Source organism: Hemiscyllium ocellatum, chromosome 12 (genome assembly GCF_020745735.1).
Source record: "Hemiscyllium ocellatum isolate sHemOce1 chromosome 12, sHemOce1.pat.X.cur, whole genome shotgun sequence".
Classification (NCBI taxonomy): domain Eukaryota; kingdom Metazoa; phylum Chordata; class Chondrichthyes; order Orectolobiformes; family Hemiscylliidae; genus Hemiscyllium; species Hemiscyllium ocellatum.
In genome coordinates this window covers 96785151-96807224 of record NC_083412.1, presented here as the reverse complement: position 1 = coordinate 96807224, position 22074 = coordinate 96785151, and the positions used below count along the sequence as shown (strand labels likewise).

General features: G+C 45.1%; 1 protein-coding gene across 8 annotated transcripts in view; it reads right to left on the bottom strand.

Annotated features, from left to right (window-relative positions):
• The window catches only part of robo2 (roundabout, axon guidance receptor, homolog 2 (Drosophila)), an 895654-nt gene that overhangs the window by 134021 nt on the left and 739559 nt on the right, over nucleotides 1-22074 (bottom strand). For all 8 annotated transcript variants that reach the window (XM_060833859.1, XM_060833864.1, XM_060833863.1 and 5 more), the window contains exons 11-13: nucleotides 21024-21105; nucleotides 19530-19698; nucleotides 11877-12043 (exon numbers count right to left, since the gene is read on the bottom strand). In XM_060833859.1, the coding sequence (XP_060689842.1) occupies nucleotides 11877-12043; nucleotides 19530-19698; nucleotides 21024-21105 (418 nt within the window). The remainder of the gene's footprint in view (nucleotides 1-11876; nucleotides 12044-19529; nucleotides 19699-21023; nucleotides 21106-22074) is intronic.

Below are 22074 nucleotides of genomic sequence, written 5' to 3'. Positions count from 1 at the left end.
ATGCTTTTATTTCATTCGACACATTAACCCTTGGAACTCGTCAAAACAGATACTCATAAATACAGACCCTAAACCTTCACAGCAGCTTATATTTCATGGAGTCTCGCAGGGGAACTGATTCAGGAAATGAATGGGAAAGCAAGTTATGCCACGCAAAGGATTGCCAAGGATAATAAACAGTGTTTCTGTCAACGAATACACTGAGTCTACAACCCTTAAGTGTTCGTGAAAGCTTTAGCTAATGTGCTGTTTCTGTGGTCTGGGAACTTATTTCATGAGTCTGTAGCAATTTGTGTTTCAGTTTTGGTTTGCCCTTGTGATCGAGCTGAGTGAATATCTGTCCACTGCAGTTACTGAGCTGTTAGCTTTTCTCGATCTGCTCAGAATGCAGTCCTGCTTTCTCCTCCGTCTGCTGCTTCCTTCCCCATTGATCGGATTGGTGCTGGAAGCCTGTCACTTATTGCCCTTGTCTAAATGGAGCAGCTGTTACTGGGTGACCTGCTTGGTCCATTCGGGGAATGGGGACATATCCAGGTTGTGCGATCTGCTAGCAACACCCATCCTCCCTGCAGCGTTTAGACAATGTACAAACAACAGCAATTAATGATTGCCATATCATCTCCAACCTCTCCGACTCCACCATCACCATTCTTGCCCTCTCTCAGTTTCTTCTCTGAACATCTCTGTCCTGTTTCAAGGTGCCTGCCCTGTCAGATCCTTCATCTTCCTGGAGGCTGTAATCTCTGGGGTTTCTCCCTGAACCTTCCCACCTCTCCCATCCTTGGAAGGTGTTCCTCTTTGAGCGAGCTTTTGGTCAGCTGCTCTTTTCTCGTTAGTGGCTCAGTGCCAAAATTTACAATGACATATCTGTCACGCTGGTACGGGATGGTAAAGGCTCCACGGAAAGGCACAAAATTCTATGTAAAATCACATTGCACTATACTGAATATACAGCACAGAAACAGGCCATTTAGCCCAAACAGTTCTTACTAACATTTATGCAGCCTCCTCCTCTTCTTTCTCATCTAACTCCATCAATGGAAACCTCCCCTTAATTCTCATAAAGTCATGCAGCACAGAAGAGGCCCTTTGGTTTATTGATTCTGCACTGACCTATCTACACCAATCCCAAGTTTCAGCACTTGGCTTGAATGTTATGACAGGATCTTACGTCTCTATCTCTCTCTCTCTCTCTCTGAGTCTCATGTCTTTGTCCAATCTCCTCTTCAATGTCACTTTGCTATTTGCACCAATCTCTCTGAGTGGGAGCGATTTCCACATAATTGCCACACTCTGGACGAAGACATTTCTGCTGAATTCCTGACCAGATTTCTTGGTGACCATTTTACATTCACGGAATTATGCTCTCCCCGAGAAAAGTCCTTCATTGTCTGTCCCCATGAAAATGACATCTGCTCAGGGTTGTGTGCTCCTGCCATGGCTGCTCACGCACCAGAACAGGCCGATTTGTGACCGGCGAATTATTGTGGGCACATCCCACACAATCCTGGGACCCAGAGGGCAGGGTTCTTTTCCTGTCCTTTCCCTCTCTGCTAATGCTTTACCTCATCAGTCAGACATAATGATTCAACCATGGAACAGCTCAATAGACAAGTTGTCACCATTTTCAAAGATCAACAGTAAGCTCCTCCCAGTCATTAATGTCAAACGCAGAGAATGCTGGAGAAACTCAGCAGGTCTGGCAGCATCTGTGCCGAGAGAAACAGAGTTAAGGTTTTGTGGCCAGTGTGCTCTTCTTCAAAGCCCTTTCATTCTGAAGAAGAGTCATATAGGACTCAAAACGTTAACTGTTAACTCTCTCCACAGCTAGACCTGCTGAGTTTCTCCAGCATTCTGTGCATGTTTCAGTCTTCCAGTACCCAAAGTATTTTGGCTTTAGTTATTCCTGTCACTGCTGTTCAAGGACAGTTTCAGAGTGTGTTTGCAAACTCTTCCCCAGGAGAGGAAACATTCCATCTTCACAACCTTTATAGCTTCTATAACCTGTGCCCGGCTTCCTGACCGCTCTCCTGCCTTGATCACTGCAGCCTTGTGATTCTGCTGTCATTCATTTCGATCGACTGAGTATTCTTTCAGGTGATTCGGAAATGCCCAAAAATATGGCAACCAGAATATTTGACACAAGTCAGTTCTCTACCCATCAACTTCAGAAATAAATCCTTAAGTTTGTTTTTTTTGTGGTTGTTCCTGAAAGGGTGGAAATCCCTTGTCCTACCTGCCCCTCTTCCTCTCATTTTCTTCAAACTGTCTCGGTGAAAACTGGGGTAGCACGGTGGCTCAACGCATCAGGGACCCGGGTTCAATTCCAGCCTTGGGTGACGATCTGCGTGGAGTTTACATATTCTCCCCATGTCTGTGTGGGTTTCCTCTGGCTGCTCTGGTTCCATCCCACAATCTAAAGATGTGCAGGTTTGGGTAAATTGGTTATGGGAAATTGTCCAGAGACGTGTCCAGGGAGATAGGGTGGGATGTTCTTCAGAGGGTTGGTGTGGATTGGATGGGCCAAATGGCCTGTTTCCACACTGTAGGAATTCTACGAAAGCCTGCTTATCGTATTTCTATTTGTGAAAGCTTGCTGTGCAGAAATAGGTTGCTGCATTTTCATCCATGGCAATAGGGGATTTGTTTGAGAGGATTCCATGCGTTGATGATCATTTTGTGATGTCCTGAGGTGCCACAGAAATGCAAGCCTTTCTTCCTCTGCATCCTTGCTGCGTTACCCTGGGGAGTCATTATCTCTCCCTCTGCCTCAATTGGTTGGACCTGGGGAATCCTGCAGCTTTCTCTTGGCATCATCTAACTATGACTTGCCATTCTTCTCTCCCATGCCTTTGTGTCTTCATACAGGCTAGCCCTCCAGACATGGGTATTGTCTGCATTATGCCTTTAAGAGACATGTTTGTGATATCACTTCCCTGTCATACATGTGACCTGGGAGCATGAGGCTCTCAGTCTCCATCTGGGGGCCACCTGAAGCATGGCATGCAGATGGACGTGTTCTACTGTTGTAATTGAATGGCTTAATGTTAGCACAGATGCTGAATCATCTCTGACTGTCATACATGTTAATAAGAGGGGCAGTAATAAATGCTGCTGAATCGTTTCATTATCCACATCAAATCATTCAGTTCTAGGGAAAAAATAAACACTGCCCAACAGCTACAAATATCAGACCTCCCAGTCACCACCCATTTTAATTCCCCTTCCCGCTCCCTTTCTGACTTGACCATCGTTGACATCCTCCATTGCCACAACAAACCATACCACATATTTAGGAACAACACCTTATCTTCCACCTGGGCAGCCGACAGCCCAGAGGACTCAACATCGAGTTGATGACTCCTTTGTCATCACAAAACGGAATAAATTAGAGGAAACACACAACACCATCAACAATATCCTGACAGGCATAAAATTCACAGGAGAGGAGGAGACTGACAATGGACTCCCATTCCGAGACACGACAGTTGTATGTACAGTTAACGGAGAGCTTCAAACCAGTGTCTACAGAAAAACAACAAACACAGACCAAATACTTAACTTCAAAAGCAATCATCCCAACATCCACATATGGAGCTGCATCAAGACACTGTTTTAATGAGCTACATCACACTGTAGCAAAAAGAACTACAAACAGCAGAAGAAAAATATCTATACAACATTTTCAAGAAAATACAATCCGCCAATTCCTCAGAAATAAGCCCAGACAAGCAGACACAACACAACCAAAAACCATAGCTACATTACCTTACGCCAAAGACATATCAGAAAGGACTTCCAGACTGCTCAGACCCCATGACATCATGGTAGCCCATAAACCTACCGACACACTTAAACAGCGACTAATGAACCTAAAGGTTCCATTAGGTATGATTAACAAATCTAACATCATTTGGAAAATACCATGCAAGAACTGTAAGAAATACTACAGCGGACAATATCGCAGGAAACTTGCCACCAGGATAAACGAACACCAACTAGCCACCAAAAGACACGACCCACTCTCACTAGTTTCTATACAGACAGACAAAGAAGGACATCACTTTGACTGGGACAACACACACACATCCGAGGATGGCCGAAACAAAGACACACACGGGACTTCTTAGAGACCTGGCATTCCAACCAGAACTCCATCAATAAACACATCGAGTTAGATCCTAGCTACGTTCTCCTGAAAAAAAGAACCGGAAATGACATCATCAACCTTAAGAAACCAAGATCATTAAATAGAGAGGCGGGACATCCCACCAGCGCTTCACTGGAGACTCTCACTGATGATGACGCAACATCTGAAAATAAACCTTCCAACTCAGCGAGTTAACTTAAATAAGTATTAACATTGAGTTATCCAATTTTAAATAACCTCCCTTCCTAACCCCCAATTCCCCTCCCAGCCCCTCCCCCTCCCTTCCACCCCTCCCTGCCACCAACCAGATTCATTCCTCCCAGTGACTAATAAGGTCGTACCCTCTACCTGTCTTCACCTATTCCCACTTCATCACCCTGCCCCCACCACTCCCTTTATCTGCAGCTCCTCCCACACCCACCCCCAGTCCTGAAGAAGGGTTACACCCGAAATGTTGACTTCTCCACCTCCTGATGCTGCCTGGCTTGCTGTGTTCATCCAACCTCCTTCTTATGACAAATACACTGCAGGAAGCAAAAGGCCACAACATAATGTCAGATTGGGACATCTCTTCAACCACCAATAGGACAACTACTCATCGAGTCAAACAGCACGGAAACAGACCCTTTGGTCCAACCAGTTCATGCCAATTATGTTCTGAAACTAAACTAGTCCCACCTACCTGCGCTTGGCCCATATCCCTCCAAACCTTTCCTATTCATGAACTTATCCAAATGTCTTTTAAATGTTGTAACTGTACCCACATCCACCACTTCCTCAGGAAGTTAATTCCACACGTGAACCACCCTCTGTGTAAAAAAAAGCACACAAGCCAACATCCACACTCAGACAACAAATCACTAGAACAAAGGACCCAATAGCCAGCACAAGCCAAACTAACGTAGTTTACAAAATACCATGCAAGTACTGCACAAAACACTATATAGGACAAACAGGAAGACAGCTAACAATCCGCATCCACGAACACCAGCTAGCCACAAAACGACACGACCAGTTATCACTAGTAGCCATACACTCAGACAACCATCAACATGAATTTGACTGGGAAAACACCACTATCATAGGACAAGCCGGACAGAGAACAGCCAGAGAATTCCTGGAAGCATGGCATTCATCCCCAAACTCCATCAACAGACACATTGACCTGGACCCAATATACAAACCACTACAGCTGAAACTGACACCCGGAAACGGCAAGAACAAACCAATATAAATACCGGAAGAAACATCAAAGCAGCGCTTCACACGAGGCTCCAACAGCACTGATGATGTTCCCTAGCCAGGGAACGAAACGTTTGCAGCAAAAACTTCCAGCTCGGCGAACACAACCACAACAACGGATACCCGAGCTACAAATCTTCAATCAAACTTTAAAAAAAATTGGCCCTCATAACTTTTTTAAATGACTCTCCCCTCACCTGTGGTCTCTGTGGGACCATACCTGCTCTGTTTATGGTTAGTGATATAAACAGCCAAATCAGGTGTGGAATGACCATCACAAAATCCTTATGGTCAGGATGAGGCCATTCAACCCATCGCGCCTGTAACAGCTCACTGAGCATTTTAACTCAGCATCAATCTTCTGTTTCCACCAAACCCTTGCACACTGCATCTCTCCAGATAACCATACAATGTCCCTCTGGAATGCTTCAGTCAAACCTGCCTCCACCACATTTCCAGGCACACATTCCAGACCCTAACCTCTCACAGGGTGCAAATGTTCCTTTTCACCCTCTGCTTACTTTTTCAAATCTGTAACCTGTCCATAAAGAATGTTGAAAACTATGACTGGGTCTGAACAGAGTAGATGAAGAGATGCTGTGGCATGGTGGCTCAGTGGTTAGCACTGCTGCCAAACAGTGCCAGGGTCCTGGGTGCGATTCCAGCCTTGGCTGACTGTCTGTGTAGAGTTTGCACGCCCTCGCCACGTCTTAATTTGGAGATGCTGGTGTTGGACTGGGGTTTACAAAGTTACAAATCACACAACACCAGGTATACTTGGAAACACCAGCTTTCAGATTATTGCTCCTTCATCAGGTGATTCTGAAGTATAAGATCGTAAGACATAGAACTTATAGCAAAAGTTTACAGTTTGATGTAACTGAAATTATACATTGTAAAGGACCTGGATTGATTGTTAAGTGTCTGGATTTCCTCCCACAATCCAAAGATGTGCAGGTTACGGTGGATTGGTCATGCCAAAATGCCATTAGTGTTCAGGCTAGGAGCATTAGTCAGGGGTAAATATAGTGTAGGGGAACAGGTCGGGGTGGGTTATTCTTTGGAGGGTTGGTGTGAACTTGTTGGGCCGTAGGGATTCTGTTCAAAGCTGCTGTTGGCGGAAGAATTGAGAAGTGGAATCACTGATGCAAAGAAGTCGGCAAAAGACCCAAAGGTGACATGAGGCAAGATTGAGAACAAAGGACCTGGAATCCTTCACATGAGGATTTGATGGTGGATTTCTAAAGGAGAACTATTTGGAGACAATGTAAAATCCTGCGGGGCTGCGGGGAATTTGTGAGGGGAGTGGCACTGACTGAAGATACCCTTGTAGGGCGCTAGCACAGACAGTCATCATGGGCTGAGTGGCCTCTCTGTGTGCTGCAATCACAGTATCATTCTGTGAGACACACATTCACATCACATGTCGATGGGGAGATGCTGGTGCACTTTGGTTTCGTCTGCTGGCAGGAGGGAGCAGACTGCTGCCAGATTAAATAATGAGACTTTTCCATTGCTATAATTCATGGCAAAACAGCAACCGTCACTGAATTTTCAGCCTGTGATGTTTCTGACAACCGCAGGGTGCTGGATACAAAGACTCAGACCAAGCTTCATTTAATTATGCAAATGAATGTAATTGGAATCAAGTGTTTTAATTAATTACTCATAAATGAACAGCTTCTGCCTTGCATTATTTGTGTATCCCGCTGCCTTGTTTCCACCTCTCTCACTGACTATCTCCATCTATATCCTCTGCTCTCTCTCTCCTTCTGCAGCCCTTTTTGTCCATTTATCTGGTGCCTGATTTTCTTGTTCTGTGTCACTGTTTCTCTCCTGGACAGCTGCCCTGTCCCTTGTTCCCTTTCTTGGTCTCTCACTTTATGCCCCTTGATTTTCTTGAGTTCTTTCTGACAGCATTCCTACCCTCTGTCTTCCTAAGGCTTGGTCCATTTCTATCTTTCTCACTCTCTCTTTGTCTTTCTGATTGCAGCAATGCCCCTTTGTCGATCCAACTATTTCTCACTTCTCTGCATTCTCTCTTGGCGTTACTATCTGATACATTCTGTTCATTAGATTCTTTGTCTCTGCTTGTCTCTCCGTCCATCACTCTCTGTCTTGCTTTCTGTCTCTCCCTCCCTAATCTGGCTTTGCTGGTGACAGAATCATTTCTCTCCTCTATTCCCAGGTATAGAATATCCCATAGTTTACCATCTAAATGACCATGGGAGACCAGGCTATTTGACTGCAGAGCTGAAAATGTGTTGCTGGAAAAGCGCATCAGGTCAGGCAGCATCCAAGGAGCAGGAGAGTCGACGTTTCGGGCATGAGCCCTTCTTCAGGAATGGGGAAAGTGTCTTTGACTGCAGTGTCCAGAGTCTGGTGCTAGAAAATTACAGCAGGCCAGGCAGCACCCAAGGATCAGGGAAATCGACATGTCAGGCAAGAGCCCTTCAAAAGGAACGACTTTAGCCTGAAATGTCAATTCTCCTGCTCCTCAGATGCTGCCTGACCTGCTGTGTTTTTCCAGCACCACAATCTCGACTCTGATCTCCAACATCTGCAGTTCTCACTTGCTCCTCTTTGACTACAGGGGGCTTCACTGCTCAGTTGAATATTTGGCCACACAAATGTACCTTGTAGTTGTTAAGAAAATTCGGTGGGAGAAGGGTCACCATTTATTCAGATCCCACCATTTACAACTTCAGAGTGTTTACACGGCAGCATATGGAGGACAGAAAGATCCCACAAACCGCAATGTGATTAAAGATCAGATCATCTGTTTCCATGATATTTCTGAGGCACGAGTATTGCTCAGGATACCAGGTAGAGTTCACTCAAGGTCTTTCTCCAGCAGTCATGAAAGGTGCTACATAAATGCAAGTACTTCTTTCTTTGAAGTTTCCAGAGAACAGCATACAGGGAAGAAAACAGCCACAAAAATGAAATCATCCCAATGCTTCCCCACCTGGGAATTTCCTATTTTTTTTCATTCATGGGATGTGGTTATCACTCACGCGACCAGCACTAAATGGACAATAGCTAGAGACGCCCTCATCCTGTGGATTAATGATAAATTATTACCCATCCCTAATTGCTCAAAGGGCAGTTAAGAGTTGACCACATTGTTGTGGGTCTGGAGTCACATGTAGGCAAGACCAGGTAAGGATGGCAGATTTTCTTCCCTGAAGGACATTAGTGAAGCAGATGGGTTTTTCCAACAATTGAAAATGGCTTCATGGTCATCATTAGACTCTGAATTCCAGATTATTATTGAATTCAAATTCCACCATCTCCCATGGCAGGAGTCAAACCCAGGAGCCCCAGAACGCTAGCTGGGTTTTTGGATTAACAGTCTAATACCATTAGACCAGAAGAGAGAAAATGCTGGAAAATCTCAGCAGGTCTGGCAGCATCTGTAAGGAGAGAAAAGAGCTGACGTTTTGAGTCTAACAGACCCTTTGTCAAAGCTGTTACTTGTTTTTACCATTAAATCATCGTCTGCCACACCCTCTGAAAAGGGAGATGGGTGATGCACATGACAGATTGAATAGCTTGGAAACAAATCACTCTGGAAGCAGGAATATAACGGTGAAGCAGAGGAACAGGATCAGCCCTTAAAGATGTAAAGTCAAACACATTGCTGGTTAAAGAGGAGTTACAGTCCAAAGTGATCTTGGGGAGATACTAGAGATACAGCAGAGAACAATTTAATTCAATTCAGAGTGGGCAGGTATCTCTGTTTGCAAACAGGCCCACTTCAATCACGTGACACAATGACACTTCATTGACATACAGGCACCTGACTTGAATTCTGCAGCACGTCCACCGTGCTGGGTACAACTCTGCTCTGCTGCTGTGGAAATGCCACCTCCTCAGAGACCAGTAACCTGGAGGGCAGTCAGGATCAGAATCCACGCAAGCTCTGGTTTATGAAAGAGAATCTGGTAAAGACAAGCTGACCGGTTTCAAGGGGCTCTCTCTGAATTTCAGAGACTCTCAAAGTGCAGGCGGAGATTATTCGGCCCTTCATAACATGTGCTGGCTCTTGGAAAAAAAACGAGCCAATTACAGTCACGTTCCTCTGTCTAATCTCTCATGCCCTGGCAAATGTTTCCTGCTCTCTCTGTAAAGCCAGAGATATTTAACAACCAGATCAATGCTGAGCTGTGGAGAGAAATCAGAGTTAACAGTTCAGATCCAGAACAGTTCTGACGAAGGGTCACTCTACCTGAAATGTTAATGCTGATTTCTCTCCACAAAATCTGCCAGACCTGCTGAGCTTTTCCAGCAACTTATATTTGTTTCAGATTCAAAACATTATTTAGTTTTCATATGACAACCAGCTCTGAATGAGCAGAGATCTCATTCCACGTTAAGTAATATCTGTTTTCAGCTCTCACTCCAAGTTCCATTCCCAAGGACTCTCTCTCTGCCAACAATGGATCTGCTTCCTTCCCTCACTGTACTGATCAATTCCGAAATGCGATTCCAGCCAGATATTCACTTCATCGTTAACACTGTCCATTTGCAGTTCAGTCACCCCGCCTGGCTTCACCCGAGTCTCTGCTCCTCATTCTCGTTTTTGGTGTCCCTGGGACTTGACCACCCCAACACACTCCTGGCTGATCTCTGACATTCCGCTCTCTGGGAACTTGACCACATCCAAAACCCTGCTCTCAGTGTGTTGTCACTGACAATAAGTCCCCATTCCTTCAACGTCCCTCAGTCCTCAGTAACTGACACTGACTCCCAGCAGGAAACACCTCCATATTACCATTCAAGTCCATCCATGCCTCTTTCCTCCTCATCTTTGGAATCTTCACTTTCAACCCTCTGAGTTATCTATATTCCTATGATTCCCGCCTCCTTTCCTCAATCCCCAATTTGAATGGCTCCATAACTGGGTTCAGCACCCGGGCCTAAAACTCTGCAATTCCCTCCCTAGATCCTTCACCATCTCTCCTCCTTTCAGAGTCTCCCTAAAAGCACTCCCTTTGATCAAGTTTGTTTTCACTTGCCATTATATCGCTTAATGTGGCTCATACTTTCCAGTGAAGTGCCTCAGGATGTTTCACTTTGTTAATGGAACTCTGCAAGTTACTTTGTCGTTTTAATTATTAATCTAATTTTGATCATTCCTATTGAATCAACTTGCACCACCCTTTCAGACAGTGAGGGCCCCATCCCAGCAACGCACCATATATAAAAAAAACCTCCTGACCACACGGTTGTTTTCACAAGTAACTTAAAGCTGCGTACCGAGTCACTGACTCTTTGATCAGTGGCAACAGTTTCTCTTTAATTCACCTATCCATCTTCCTTTGGCCCCACTTCAAACTTTTATCGAAGCACTTCCCAAATCAGCCCTTGGCAAATGACCAATCTCCGTCTCTCTTCTTGCCTGGTCAGCTGTGGGCGAGGTTGAGAATCCGGGTAATCTCCCAGCTTCCAGTCTCGTTCCCAGCTCGTCATCCATCCATGCAGTCCATCAGTGGGACAGGTGGAGGCCATTCAGCCCCTCGCGTCTGTTCTACCATTCAACTGGATTGCCAATAATCCATTTCTTAACTTTATCTCTCCATGGCAGTTCTAAATATCCTTAACAAACTCGTTAAGCAAAAGTAGAGCAATCACTGTTGTAAAACTTCTGATTCAAGTACAGTCTTGAGAGATTTTTGAAGAAGGGGTTTGACATTACTGTTAGTCCTTGTGTGAAGTACTGTTTCCTGCCATCAGACCACATTCTCCACAACAACTGGAGACATTTTTTCCCCTAATCTTGTCTATCAATTTTTTAAAATTACCTTTAACATCCCAATAATGTCACACTTGGATTTTGTTCATGCTCAATGGAACACAAATATCTTTGGATCAACCAATTCAGGGATGCTATGACACACCACTGGAGCGAATAGGATTTGAACACAGGTCTCCTGCCTCAGAGGTGTGGACATTACCGCTGATCTACAGCAGCCCACTCAAAGAAAGGTAATTGTGACCTGCCTTCACAATTAACCTTAAAACCATTGTGGTGACTCTGGGCTCTGCTGACTCCTTCCTGCGATGTGGGGCTTGGGACTGAACACACCTGAATCTACCTGGGATTTCCCCAGAGCTCTGTATGGCTGCAATATGACTAACACCCCTCTCTATTGCAACTCCAAGCCATCCTAAAATAGTGACTTGTATTCCATTAATCTTCTTCCTTACTCTTTTTGATTATTGCCACTGCAGGTTACTCTATCCCTTCCCATTACAAATGCCTTCTCCACCAAGCAGGCAATGTATAGCAATGAAGCAAAGGAAAGTTACCCAACTTGTCTTCCATCGAATGCAGGGATGTCAAATTATGACACATCAATTTCCACCGCACTATTGGTCAGCACTAACTCAATATGTGTTAGAAATGGAAGATGGAATCTGCAAGTATGGTTGAATATGGAGGTCCATTGGCTCTACTCAGAATTGGAGATAGCCTTACCTTGAGTACGGACTGGTTCACTCATCTGACTCGGGTCACTGACCCCCTGACTGTTGACGGCTCGCACCATGAAGAGGTAGATAGTGTTCGGTCTCAGTCCTCTGACGGTGTGCAAAGTGTCCTTCACATGTTCTGCCACTGTTTGCCAGCTGTTACTGACGGACTGGCTGCGGGATCAAATCGAGATCATACTCGTTATCACACAGTTCAGTTTTTTCTCCCTGATCCTCGCTCGCCCCCCGCCCCCCCCCTTCTTCCTCACACCTCCCATCCTCCACCAGCACCATTCCATCCCACTGCCCCCAATTCCTTCTTCAAATATTGGAGCTAAAAATGTGTTGCTGGAAAAGCGCAGCAGGTCAGGCAGCATCCAAGGAGCAGGCGAATCAACGTTTTGGGCATGAACCCTTCTTCAGGAATGAGGAGAGTGTGCCAAGTAGGCTAACATAAAAGGTAGGGAGGAGGGACATGGGGGAGGGGCGTTGCAAATGTGATTGGTGGAAGGAGGTCAAGGTGAGGGTGATAGGCCGGAGTGAGGGTGGGGGCGGAGAGGTCAGGAAGAAGATTGCAGGTTAGGAAGGCAGTGCTGAGTTTGAGAGATTTGACTGAGACAAGGTGGGGGGAGGGGAAATGAGGAAACTGGAAAAATCTGAGTTCATCCCTTGTGGTTGGAGGGTTCCCAGGCGGAAGATGAGGCGCTCTTCCTCCACCCCCACTCCTGCCATCTTTTTCCTGACCTCTCCGCCCCTCCCCCAAGTCCCTCCTCCCTACCTTTTATCTTAGCCTGCTGGACACACTTTCCTCATTCCTGAAGAAGGGCTCATGCTCCTTGGATGCTGCATGACCTGCTGCGCTTTTCCAGCAACACATTTTCAGCTCTGATCTCCAGCATCTGCAGTCCTCACTTTCTCCTTCATCAAATATTGGCAACCTACCAACATGGAATGACAGGAGGCCATTCGGCCCTTCGAGCCTGCTCCACCATTCAATAAGATCATGGCTGAGCTGATTTAACTCTACATTCCTGCAAATTCTGTGATAATCTTAATCTTGGGAATCAAGAATCTGTCTACCTTTTGCTGGAAAAATATTTAAAGAGTCTGCAGAATCTGAGACATTTCAATCAAACCACCTCTGACTCTTCTAAACTCGAAAGAATACTGGCCTAACCTGTCTAGCCTTTCCTCATGAGGCAATCCACTCATTCCAAGGATCTTTGAACTGCTTCCAATGCACTGACATTGCTCAGTTAGTACAGTGACCAGCACTGTACACAATACTCCAGCTGTGGATATGGATGATCTAACTGAGGTAGTTAAAATAGGACAAGGAGTTCAAACTGGGGGATAAACTTTAAAGTCAGAGGTATTCAAGGGCTTTGCAAAGCAACATGTCTTCATAAAAAGGATCATGGAATGTTGCTCTCAAATGAAAGCCAAGTACAGTTAATGCTGGGAATCTGAAATGAAAATGGCAAGTGTTGCACAAACTCAGCAGATCAGGCAGTCTCTGTGGACAGAGAAATAGCTTTAACCTTTCAAGTTCAACAACTCCTTCAGAACCTGAGAAGTAGCCGTGTTGGACTTGAAACAGGAACTCTCTTTCTCTCCCCACAGATGCTGCCAGATGTGCTGAGTTTCTCCAGCGTTCTCTGTTTCTATTTGTGGAACTTTGGAACTCCATCCCCTTGAAGATAGTCTGTGGTCGGTTGAAACCTTCTACACTGAGATTGATGTTTTCCTTTGTTGAACAAAAACACATGAAGGGTTATGGAAACAAACCAAATAACTGGAGTTAAGGTAGAGATAGGATATGCCCCAGTTAGACTCAAGGGGCTGAATGGCCTGCTGTTGTAATGTTTGAATCAGTTTTTTGCAAATACATTCATTCTGTGATGCCTCACTCCTGGCCCTTATATCAATGGTAGATATTCCCTATTTTTAACTTCAATCCCTTGCTGCTTTGAAAGCCTTTATTAAATATTCCTGTTAACCTTCTCTGCTGCAAGGAGAACAAGTCTTAACACCATTGCCGTCTGTCATTTGATGAAGACAGAGACCAGGAATAGAAAGCAAACACATGGTGTAATCTGCTAATACAATTACCTCACGCCTAATCTGCTAATACAATTAGCTTGTACATAATGAGCTCTCAGGCACTAATTCCTGAATACAAAATGAAATTTACCCGAGGACCCCTTGTCGCCTGGCAACTGGGACTTTGGCATGAGGAGTGAGAACACAGTGGAGCCGGGAGGTAAGTTACCACTTGAGTAGCACAACAGCCCTGCCTTTTCTAAACTTCAGATGTGATCTCAATAAGGCTCTTGTCGATGTTCAGCTGGTCTGCCCGAAGAGCTGGAGCTCACTGAAGCGTGCCCACATGGCAGTGCCAAGACTCCTGACTATGAGGTCATGCTGGGCTATCAGCCTCCTCAATATCAAATTCTCATCCTCACTTACAAAGCCCTTCATGATCTTATCTCCCATCTCTACCTCTGCCGTTTCCTCCAGACGGACTGAACCTTATTAACAATTCTGTGTGCTGCCGATTTTGTTCTCTGTGATTTCCAAGGCTCTGGAAGTGGTGTGTGATCCTGGCAGAGTCCCAGATTGGAACTAAAAAATTGAAACAAAGCAAGAGCAGGCCGTTCGGCACTCTCAAGACAAATTGCCAAACATCCAACATAATCGCGGCTGATCTCTATCTCAGTGCTTCAATCTCTTCCTCCCCATTACCTCTGGATGGCTTTCAAATCTAAAAAAGTATCTATCTCTTTAATGAGTGTATTCGGAGACTTGGCCTCTCCAGCTTTCTGTGATACAGAATTAAATAGGTTCACGACTCTTTGAGTGAAGAAATTTCTCCTCATCTCAGTCCAAAATGGCCTACTCCGCAGCCTGAAACTATGTCCTCTGGTTCTAGACTCTCCAACCACAGAAAACATCCTCCCTGCATCTAGTCTGTCCAGCTCTGTTAGAATTTTACACGATTCAGTCAGATCCCACCCCCCCACCAACCACTCATCCTTTTAAAGTCTAGTGAATACAGGCCCAGTTGAACCAATCTGACCTCACAGGGCAGTCCTACCATTCCTGGCATCAGCCTCAGCTGCAGTTCCTCTGTTCCAAATATATCCTCTCTTAGATAGGGAGACCGAAACTGCACTCAATTCCCCAAGTGTGGTCTCAGCAAGGCCTTCTACAACTGCAACATCAGCCCTATGCCTGAACTCAACTCCTCCAGCACAGAAGGCCCCTGATGTAGCATTAGCCTGCCTAATCGCTTGCTGTACCCTGCCTGTTTACTTTCATTGCTTGATATGTTAGGACACCCAGACCCTTCACACATCACTTCCTACCATCTCAAAAATTAAATAGAACTGAAGTGCATAACATCAGATTTAGCCACACTGTGCTGCATCTGCCATGCTTTCCCACAAATCACCCCAAAGTCTCCTTGCATCCTCTTCACAACTCACAATCCCAAATAGTTTTGTGTTCCCTTCTGACATCTCTTGATCCCTCCGACAGTGCATGGTCCCAAGTCCCTCCTCCCTACCTTTTATCTTAGCCTGCTTGGCTACTCTCTCTCATTCCTGATGAAGGGCTTATGCTCGAAATGTCGAATTCCCTATTCCTGAGATGCTGCCTGGCCTGCTGTGCTTTGACCAGCAACACATTTTCAGCTAATGTTGGTAATATCAGGTAAAGGTCCTGTGTAACAACAAAAATTGCTCTGGTTCAGAGCAGTGGAAGTCCTGAACTCCGTGAAAAAAAAGCTGTGAGCCTGGGGTCAATAGAAAATCACAAGACTAAGCTTGACAAACTGTTGATAATTTGGAGTATTAAGGGATGCAGAACCAGGGCAGATATACAGGGTTGAGATATCAGAAATGACAGTGCAATTTTGAGGGACTAAATGATCTCTTCTGGCTCCTCTGTCATTTACTTAAACCATTGAATTCCTGGTGTCATGATTTCAGCCAAGATTATTTTTTATTCATTCCTGGGATATGGGTGTCACTGGCTGACCCAGTGTTTATTTTTGCCCATCCCTAATTGCCCTTGAGAAGCTATTGGTGAGCAGCTTTCTTGAACCACTGCAGTCCATGTGCTGCAGGTAGACCCCTAATGCACTGAGGAAGGAAATTCCAGGATTTTGACCCAGCAACAGTGAAGGAATGTCCGATATTATTCCAAGGCAGGATGGCAAGTGGCTTGGAGGTCTTTTTTGTGAGCTACTTGGCAGAACGTATACCTGCCAGAACATCAAAACTCAAAATACTATTAGTCCGCTCTGGTATTTACAGAATTGAGGTGGAAAGATTATCTTCACAGAAACTAATATGTAACAGATTGAATGGAATTAGACAAACCCATTGTAGAGAAGGCCATTCTGGTCATCTCGCCTGCACTGTCTGAAAGAGAATTTATGTTTGCCCAATAGCCCTTGTGTTTGGTCTGTAACCCTGAGTGTTTCTCATCATTAGGAACCAGATTACCCAGTTTCAGGTGGAAGATTCTACATTTTAAACAATTCTCTGAGAGAAAATCTGCTCATTCCACCTTTCATACCTTCAATCTGTATCTGCTGAAAGGTCATCCTTTTACACTGTTGACTCTGCTTCTCTCTACATGGACACTCCCTAAATTGCTGAGTGTTTCCAAAACTTGCCCTTTTTCATTTCAGAATTCAAAGTTTTTGTATTCCACTTGCGTTTTCAGTCTCTGACCACGCTCGCTGACCCAGTCACCAGATTAAATCAGTGTTTGCAATGTGTCCGACAAAGACCAATTGCTCATTCTGTGCCTGTACACTCACAGAGGGCTGAGCAAGCTACGTCCGTGATGGGAATCCTCTAGCTGCTGACTAACATGAGAGAAAGAAATTTAATTTCTATAGCACCTTTCACAGCCTCAGGATGTCCTGAAGTGCTTTACAGCCAATGAACATACTTTTCTGAAGTGTTGCTATTGTAATTTAGGGAATACAACAACCAGTTTGTGCGCAGCAAGCTCTTACCAAGAATAAGAAATAATTTGCTTCTTAATAATGTTGATTGATAAATATGTAATGGGTAAGACACGAGGAAGACCGATCAGAGAAATGCTGTTGGGATCTGACACAACGAATACAGAACGTTTAATGAAAGTTCAATGTTCCTTTTGGAAGACAACTTCAGACAACACAGTACTCCCTCAGTACGGGGACAGTGTCAACATTAGATTATTGTGTTTGAGATTTGAACCTACAACTTGCTAACTCAGCTGGTGAGCTTCAGTTTAAACTTTGGAGATGGGGCTCATGGGAGCAAAGGAACAGGAGTAGGCCATTCAGCCCATTAAGGCTGCCACACCATTCAATATAACAGTGGCAGAACTTGTCTTTTACTTATCACGTTCTCATCACCCTGTCCACCAATGGTATTCAGAAATCTAATGATCTCAAATTTAAACAGACTGATCTTCCATAGTACTCAGTGAAGAGGACGTTCACCAGAATGTTGCCTGGTATGGATGGTGTTAGCTATGAGGAGAGGTTGAGTAGATTAGGATTATTTTTATTGGAAAGATGGAGGTTGACAGGGGACCTGATTGAGATCTACAAAATCATGAGAGGTATAAACAGGACAGATAGCAAGAAGCGTTTTCCCAGAGTGGGGGACTCAATTACCAGGGGTCACAAGTTCAAGGTGAGAGGGGAAAAGTTTAAGGGAGATATTCATGGAAAGTTCTTTACGCAGAGGGTGGTGAGTGCCTGGAATGCGTTGCCAGTGGAGGTGGTAGAGGAGGACACGATAGCATCATTGAAGATGTATCTAGACAGATACATGATTGGGCAGGCTGCAGAGGGATACAGATCCTTAGAAAATAAGCAGCAGGTTTTGATAGAGGATCTGGATCGGCGCAGGCTTGGAGGGCCGAAGGGCCTGTTCCTGTGCTATAATTTTCTTTGTTCTTTGTTCTACTCCTGTGGTAGACAATTCCATAGGTTCACTATACTCTGAATAAAATAATTTCTCCTGATAAGGCCATAAGACACAGAAGCAGTAGCAGGCAGTTCAGCCCATCACGTTTGTTCCAGCATTCAACAAAAGCATGGATAGTCTAATTATCCTTGACTCCTACGTCCTGTCTTTTCCCCCATATCCCTCATTTCTCTTGCTGATTACAAGCCTGTCCATCTCAGCCTTGAATATACTTAATCACCCAGCCTCGACAGTCTCTGGTAGTAAAGAATTCCACAGATTCACTCCCCTCTGAGAAAAGAAATTCCACCTCATCTCTGTCTGAAATGTGCAACCCCTTATTCTGAGATTACACCCTCTGGTCCGAGATTCTCCCACAAGGAGAAACAACCTTGCAACATTTCCCTCAAGTCCTCAAAATATCTTGTATGTTTTTGATTCCAAATCTAAGGGGCATACCCCTCATTTTTAAACTGTGCCCCCTGAGTTTGGCCTCCCCAACCAGGGAAATATCTGATTTGACACCATCTACTTCTTCAAGTAATTTGTCGATATCAATGAGATCTCTCAGTTTCTGGAAACTCTGCAGAATACGGGAACAGTTAGTCTAATATCTCTTTACTGGACAGTTGGCCCCATCCCAGAAACATGTCCTGGATATCTTTGTTGCACTCCCTCCCATGGGTAACAACACCTTCACTGAGATAAGGAGAGTAAAACTGCACACAGTGCTCCAGGGGTGGGTGAAGCAAGCTCCAATACAATTGAAGCAAGACTTCACTACTGTTCTCAAAATCTCTAACAATAAAGACATATATTCCACCAGCCTTCTGGCCAGCTTGCTGCACCTGCAGTTAGTGAGGACTGCAGTTGCTGGTAGTCAGAGTCGATAAAATGTGGAGCTGGAAAGGCACAGCAGCTTAGACAGCATCAGAGGAGCAGGAAAGTCAATGTTTCGGGTAGGAACCTTCATCAGGACCTTGTTGAACCCGCATGTCGGAGGCTGAGGGGTGACCTTATAGAGGTTGACAAAATTATGAGGGGAATGGATAGTATAAATAGACAAAGTCTTTTCCCTAGGGTGGGGGAGTCCAGAACTAGAGGGCGTAGGGTTTAGAGTGAGAGGGGAAAGATATAAATGGGACCTAAGGGGGCAACTTTTTCATACAGAGGGTGGTACGTGTATGGAATGAGCTGCCAGAGGAAGTGGTGGAGGTTGGTACAATTGCAATATTTAAAAGGCATTTGGATAGGTATATGAATAGGAAGGGTTTGGAGGGATATGGGCCAGGTGCTGGCAGGTGGGACTAGATTGGGTTGGGATATCTGGTCGGCATGGACAGGTTGGACCAAAGGGTCTGTTTCCGTGCTGTACATCTCTATGACTCTGTGTTAGCCTTTTGTGACTTATTGATAAGGATACCTTTGTACATTGACGTTTTCAAACCTCTAACCATTTCAGAAATAATCTCCACGTGTTTCTCCTACCAAAGTGAATAGTCTCACCTTTCTCCCCCAATATATTCCACCTGCCATGTTCTTACTGATTGACCAAGCCTGTCCATGCCTTCCTGAACTTGCTTTACATCTTCCTCACAAACACACATTCACCTACCACTTGTCCCAGCTCAGCTGGGGACAGTGTATGGTTGATGAAGAGATGGTTTCTTTCTCTCATGTACCTGAAGGCCTCAATGACGTAGGATGTGATGGGCGATGACCCACTATGGCTTCCTGCTAACCACGAGAGGGTGACAGTGCTCTTTGTAACATCAGCAACCTGAGGTTTGGAAGGTGACCCAGGAAGAGCATCCATATCCATCTTCACGTTGACGGTCGCTGCACCTGACTCTGCACAAAATACAACACAATCTGTTCAAGGGACAGCCCAGATTCTGATCCCCACCCCACCACCACCCAGCTTCTCAAATCACCTTCAATGAGACACAACGTTCCAATGACTTCCAGCTGAGCATCCAACACATTATCCCCAACTTCTGCACAGATCCCCTTAATTCTCAATTCTTGACCATCCACTGATGCCTTGCTTATAAAAAAGACAGCACAACCACTCGACACGTTGTGTAAAGTGTTTTACAGTTCCCAGTGTGGTTACGCTTCTAAATCGATGACACAGCAGCCAATCTACACAGCAAGCTCTGACAGGGAGCAATGTCATGAATACCACATAACCTGTCTTTTCTCATGTTAATGTCAGGGTAAACATGAGTCACAATATGAGGGAGAACTCAACTTATAGAATCAGACTGTACAGAAGTTGGCCCTTTGGCCCATCAAGTCTACACTGCTCTATGTCAAACAGATGTCATGAAATCTTCTTAGTCCACCTGGAAGGGCGGAAAAGACCTCAGTTCAAAGTCACAGCAGACAGACAGCACCTCCAGCAATGTGGCACTCCCTCAGTGAGAGTGTTTTTTTTAATGAGGTGCAGTCAGATGGGGGAACAGCATTTATTACCCATCCTGAAATGCATGGTAGATGGAAAGTAAGTCAATCCCATTGCTGTGGGTCTGGAGTCACATGTAGGCCAGCAGTTTCCTTCCATAAAGGACACGATGAACCAGAGGGGTCTTATTTTTTTTAACAGCAATGGTCACACAGTAACCATGAGATTTGCCTTTCATTCCAGATTGGATTCAAACTTCACCAGCTGCCCTGGTGGGATTTGAACTACATTCTCAGGGCATTTTCCCGGAGCTCAGGGCCACTCGTCCAGTGACATGACCACTGCACCAACACCTCCCACGTGGGTGCTTGGCTCAACCGTGGAGATTTCAGAGTCAGAGGTAAGAGTGCTCAGACCAAACCTCTAACCCTTCAGATGCCCACTGCCCAGGTGCTGACCCTATTCACCTCACGTGTGACAACCCTGCACCCATTCTGTAACTTGCCCACCTAATCCATGACCCCTTTTTGCTGGAAGCTTCTTATCTGATTTGCTGCCTTGAGTCTTCCTTCCGAATTATAACCCCTTGGAGTTTCAAGCCAATGGGTAGTCACATTCACTGATTTCCCGCACCCCCTTTCCTTCATCTTTCCTGCCTGAGTATCTGACCTTATGAGCCTTCGCGTCTTGATTAAAGATAAGGGTGAAGATAAAGGGATTGAGAACTACTTTCTGTTTAATTTAATGAGGATCAGGAATGAAGCATTACCTCGCACTTCCAAAAACGCACTCCAAGAGGTTTCCCCACTTGAGCTCGTGGCAACACAGGTGTAGATTCCAGAGTCTGTGACCTAGGGTTAGGATGAAAAGGTGAGTCAGACATCATTGTTCATTAATCCTCAGCAAGTGTTCAACCTATTGAAATGAGCTGGAGGTGTTAGACCTGAGTGGATAAGGTCACCAGGTTATAGTCCAAACAGGTTTATTTGAAATCACAAGCTTTCAGAGCACTGCCCTTCCATCAGGCCACCTGAAAGCTTGTGATTTCAAATAAACCTGTTGCATTATGAACTGGTGTCGTGAGACTTCTAATCTCTTGAAAGAGTAAGAAGCTCGAAATGTGGAAGTTTAAAGAAACTTAAGAGGATCCATGCCTACAGATTGGTAAAATATCCAAGGACACAAACAGAAACAAATCAAGAGAAGAATAAAAAGGTAAAGCCTGTGAAATACATATTTGTTTTATTTTACAAACATGAGACGTGGGTGTCACTGGCTGGGCCCAGCATTTATTGTCGGTCCCTAGTTGCCCCTTGAGAAGGTGGAGGTGAGCTGCCTTCTTGAACCGCAGCAGTCCGCGTGCTGTGGGTTGACCTACAATGCCCTGAGGGAGGGAATTCCAGGATTCTGACCCAAAGACAGTGAAGGAACGGCGATACATTTCCAAGTCAGGATGGTGAGTGGCTTGGAGGGGAACTTGCAGGGGGTGGCGTTCCCATGTATCTGCTACCCTTGACTTTCTAGACGGAAGTGGTCGGCTGATTGGAAGGGGCTGTCCAATTGGATCTCTCTTACAAAGAGCTAGCACATGTGTGATGGACTGAACTGCTTTCCCCTTGCAGTTTTATTCTACATTGCTAATAGGGAGTGCAGGCATCAGTCTTGGAATTCCATCTCGCTCCAAGGGGCCAATGCAGTGCTCGAATGAAAGTTTTGTTGCCTTTAATTGTTGCTCTTGGGGGCTGACCTGGGTAAAGCAGGCCGATGAAGCGATGAATTTAATCCAGCTCCAACAGCAGAAATGCATTAACCCCTCTGAC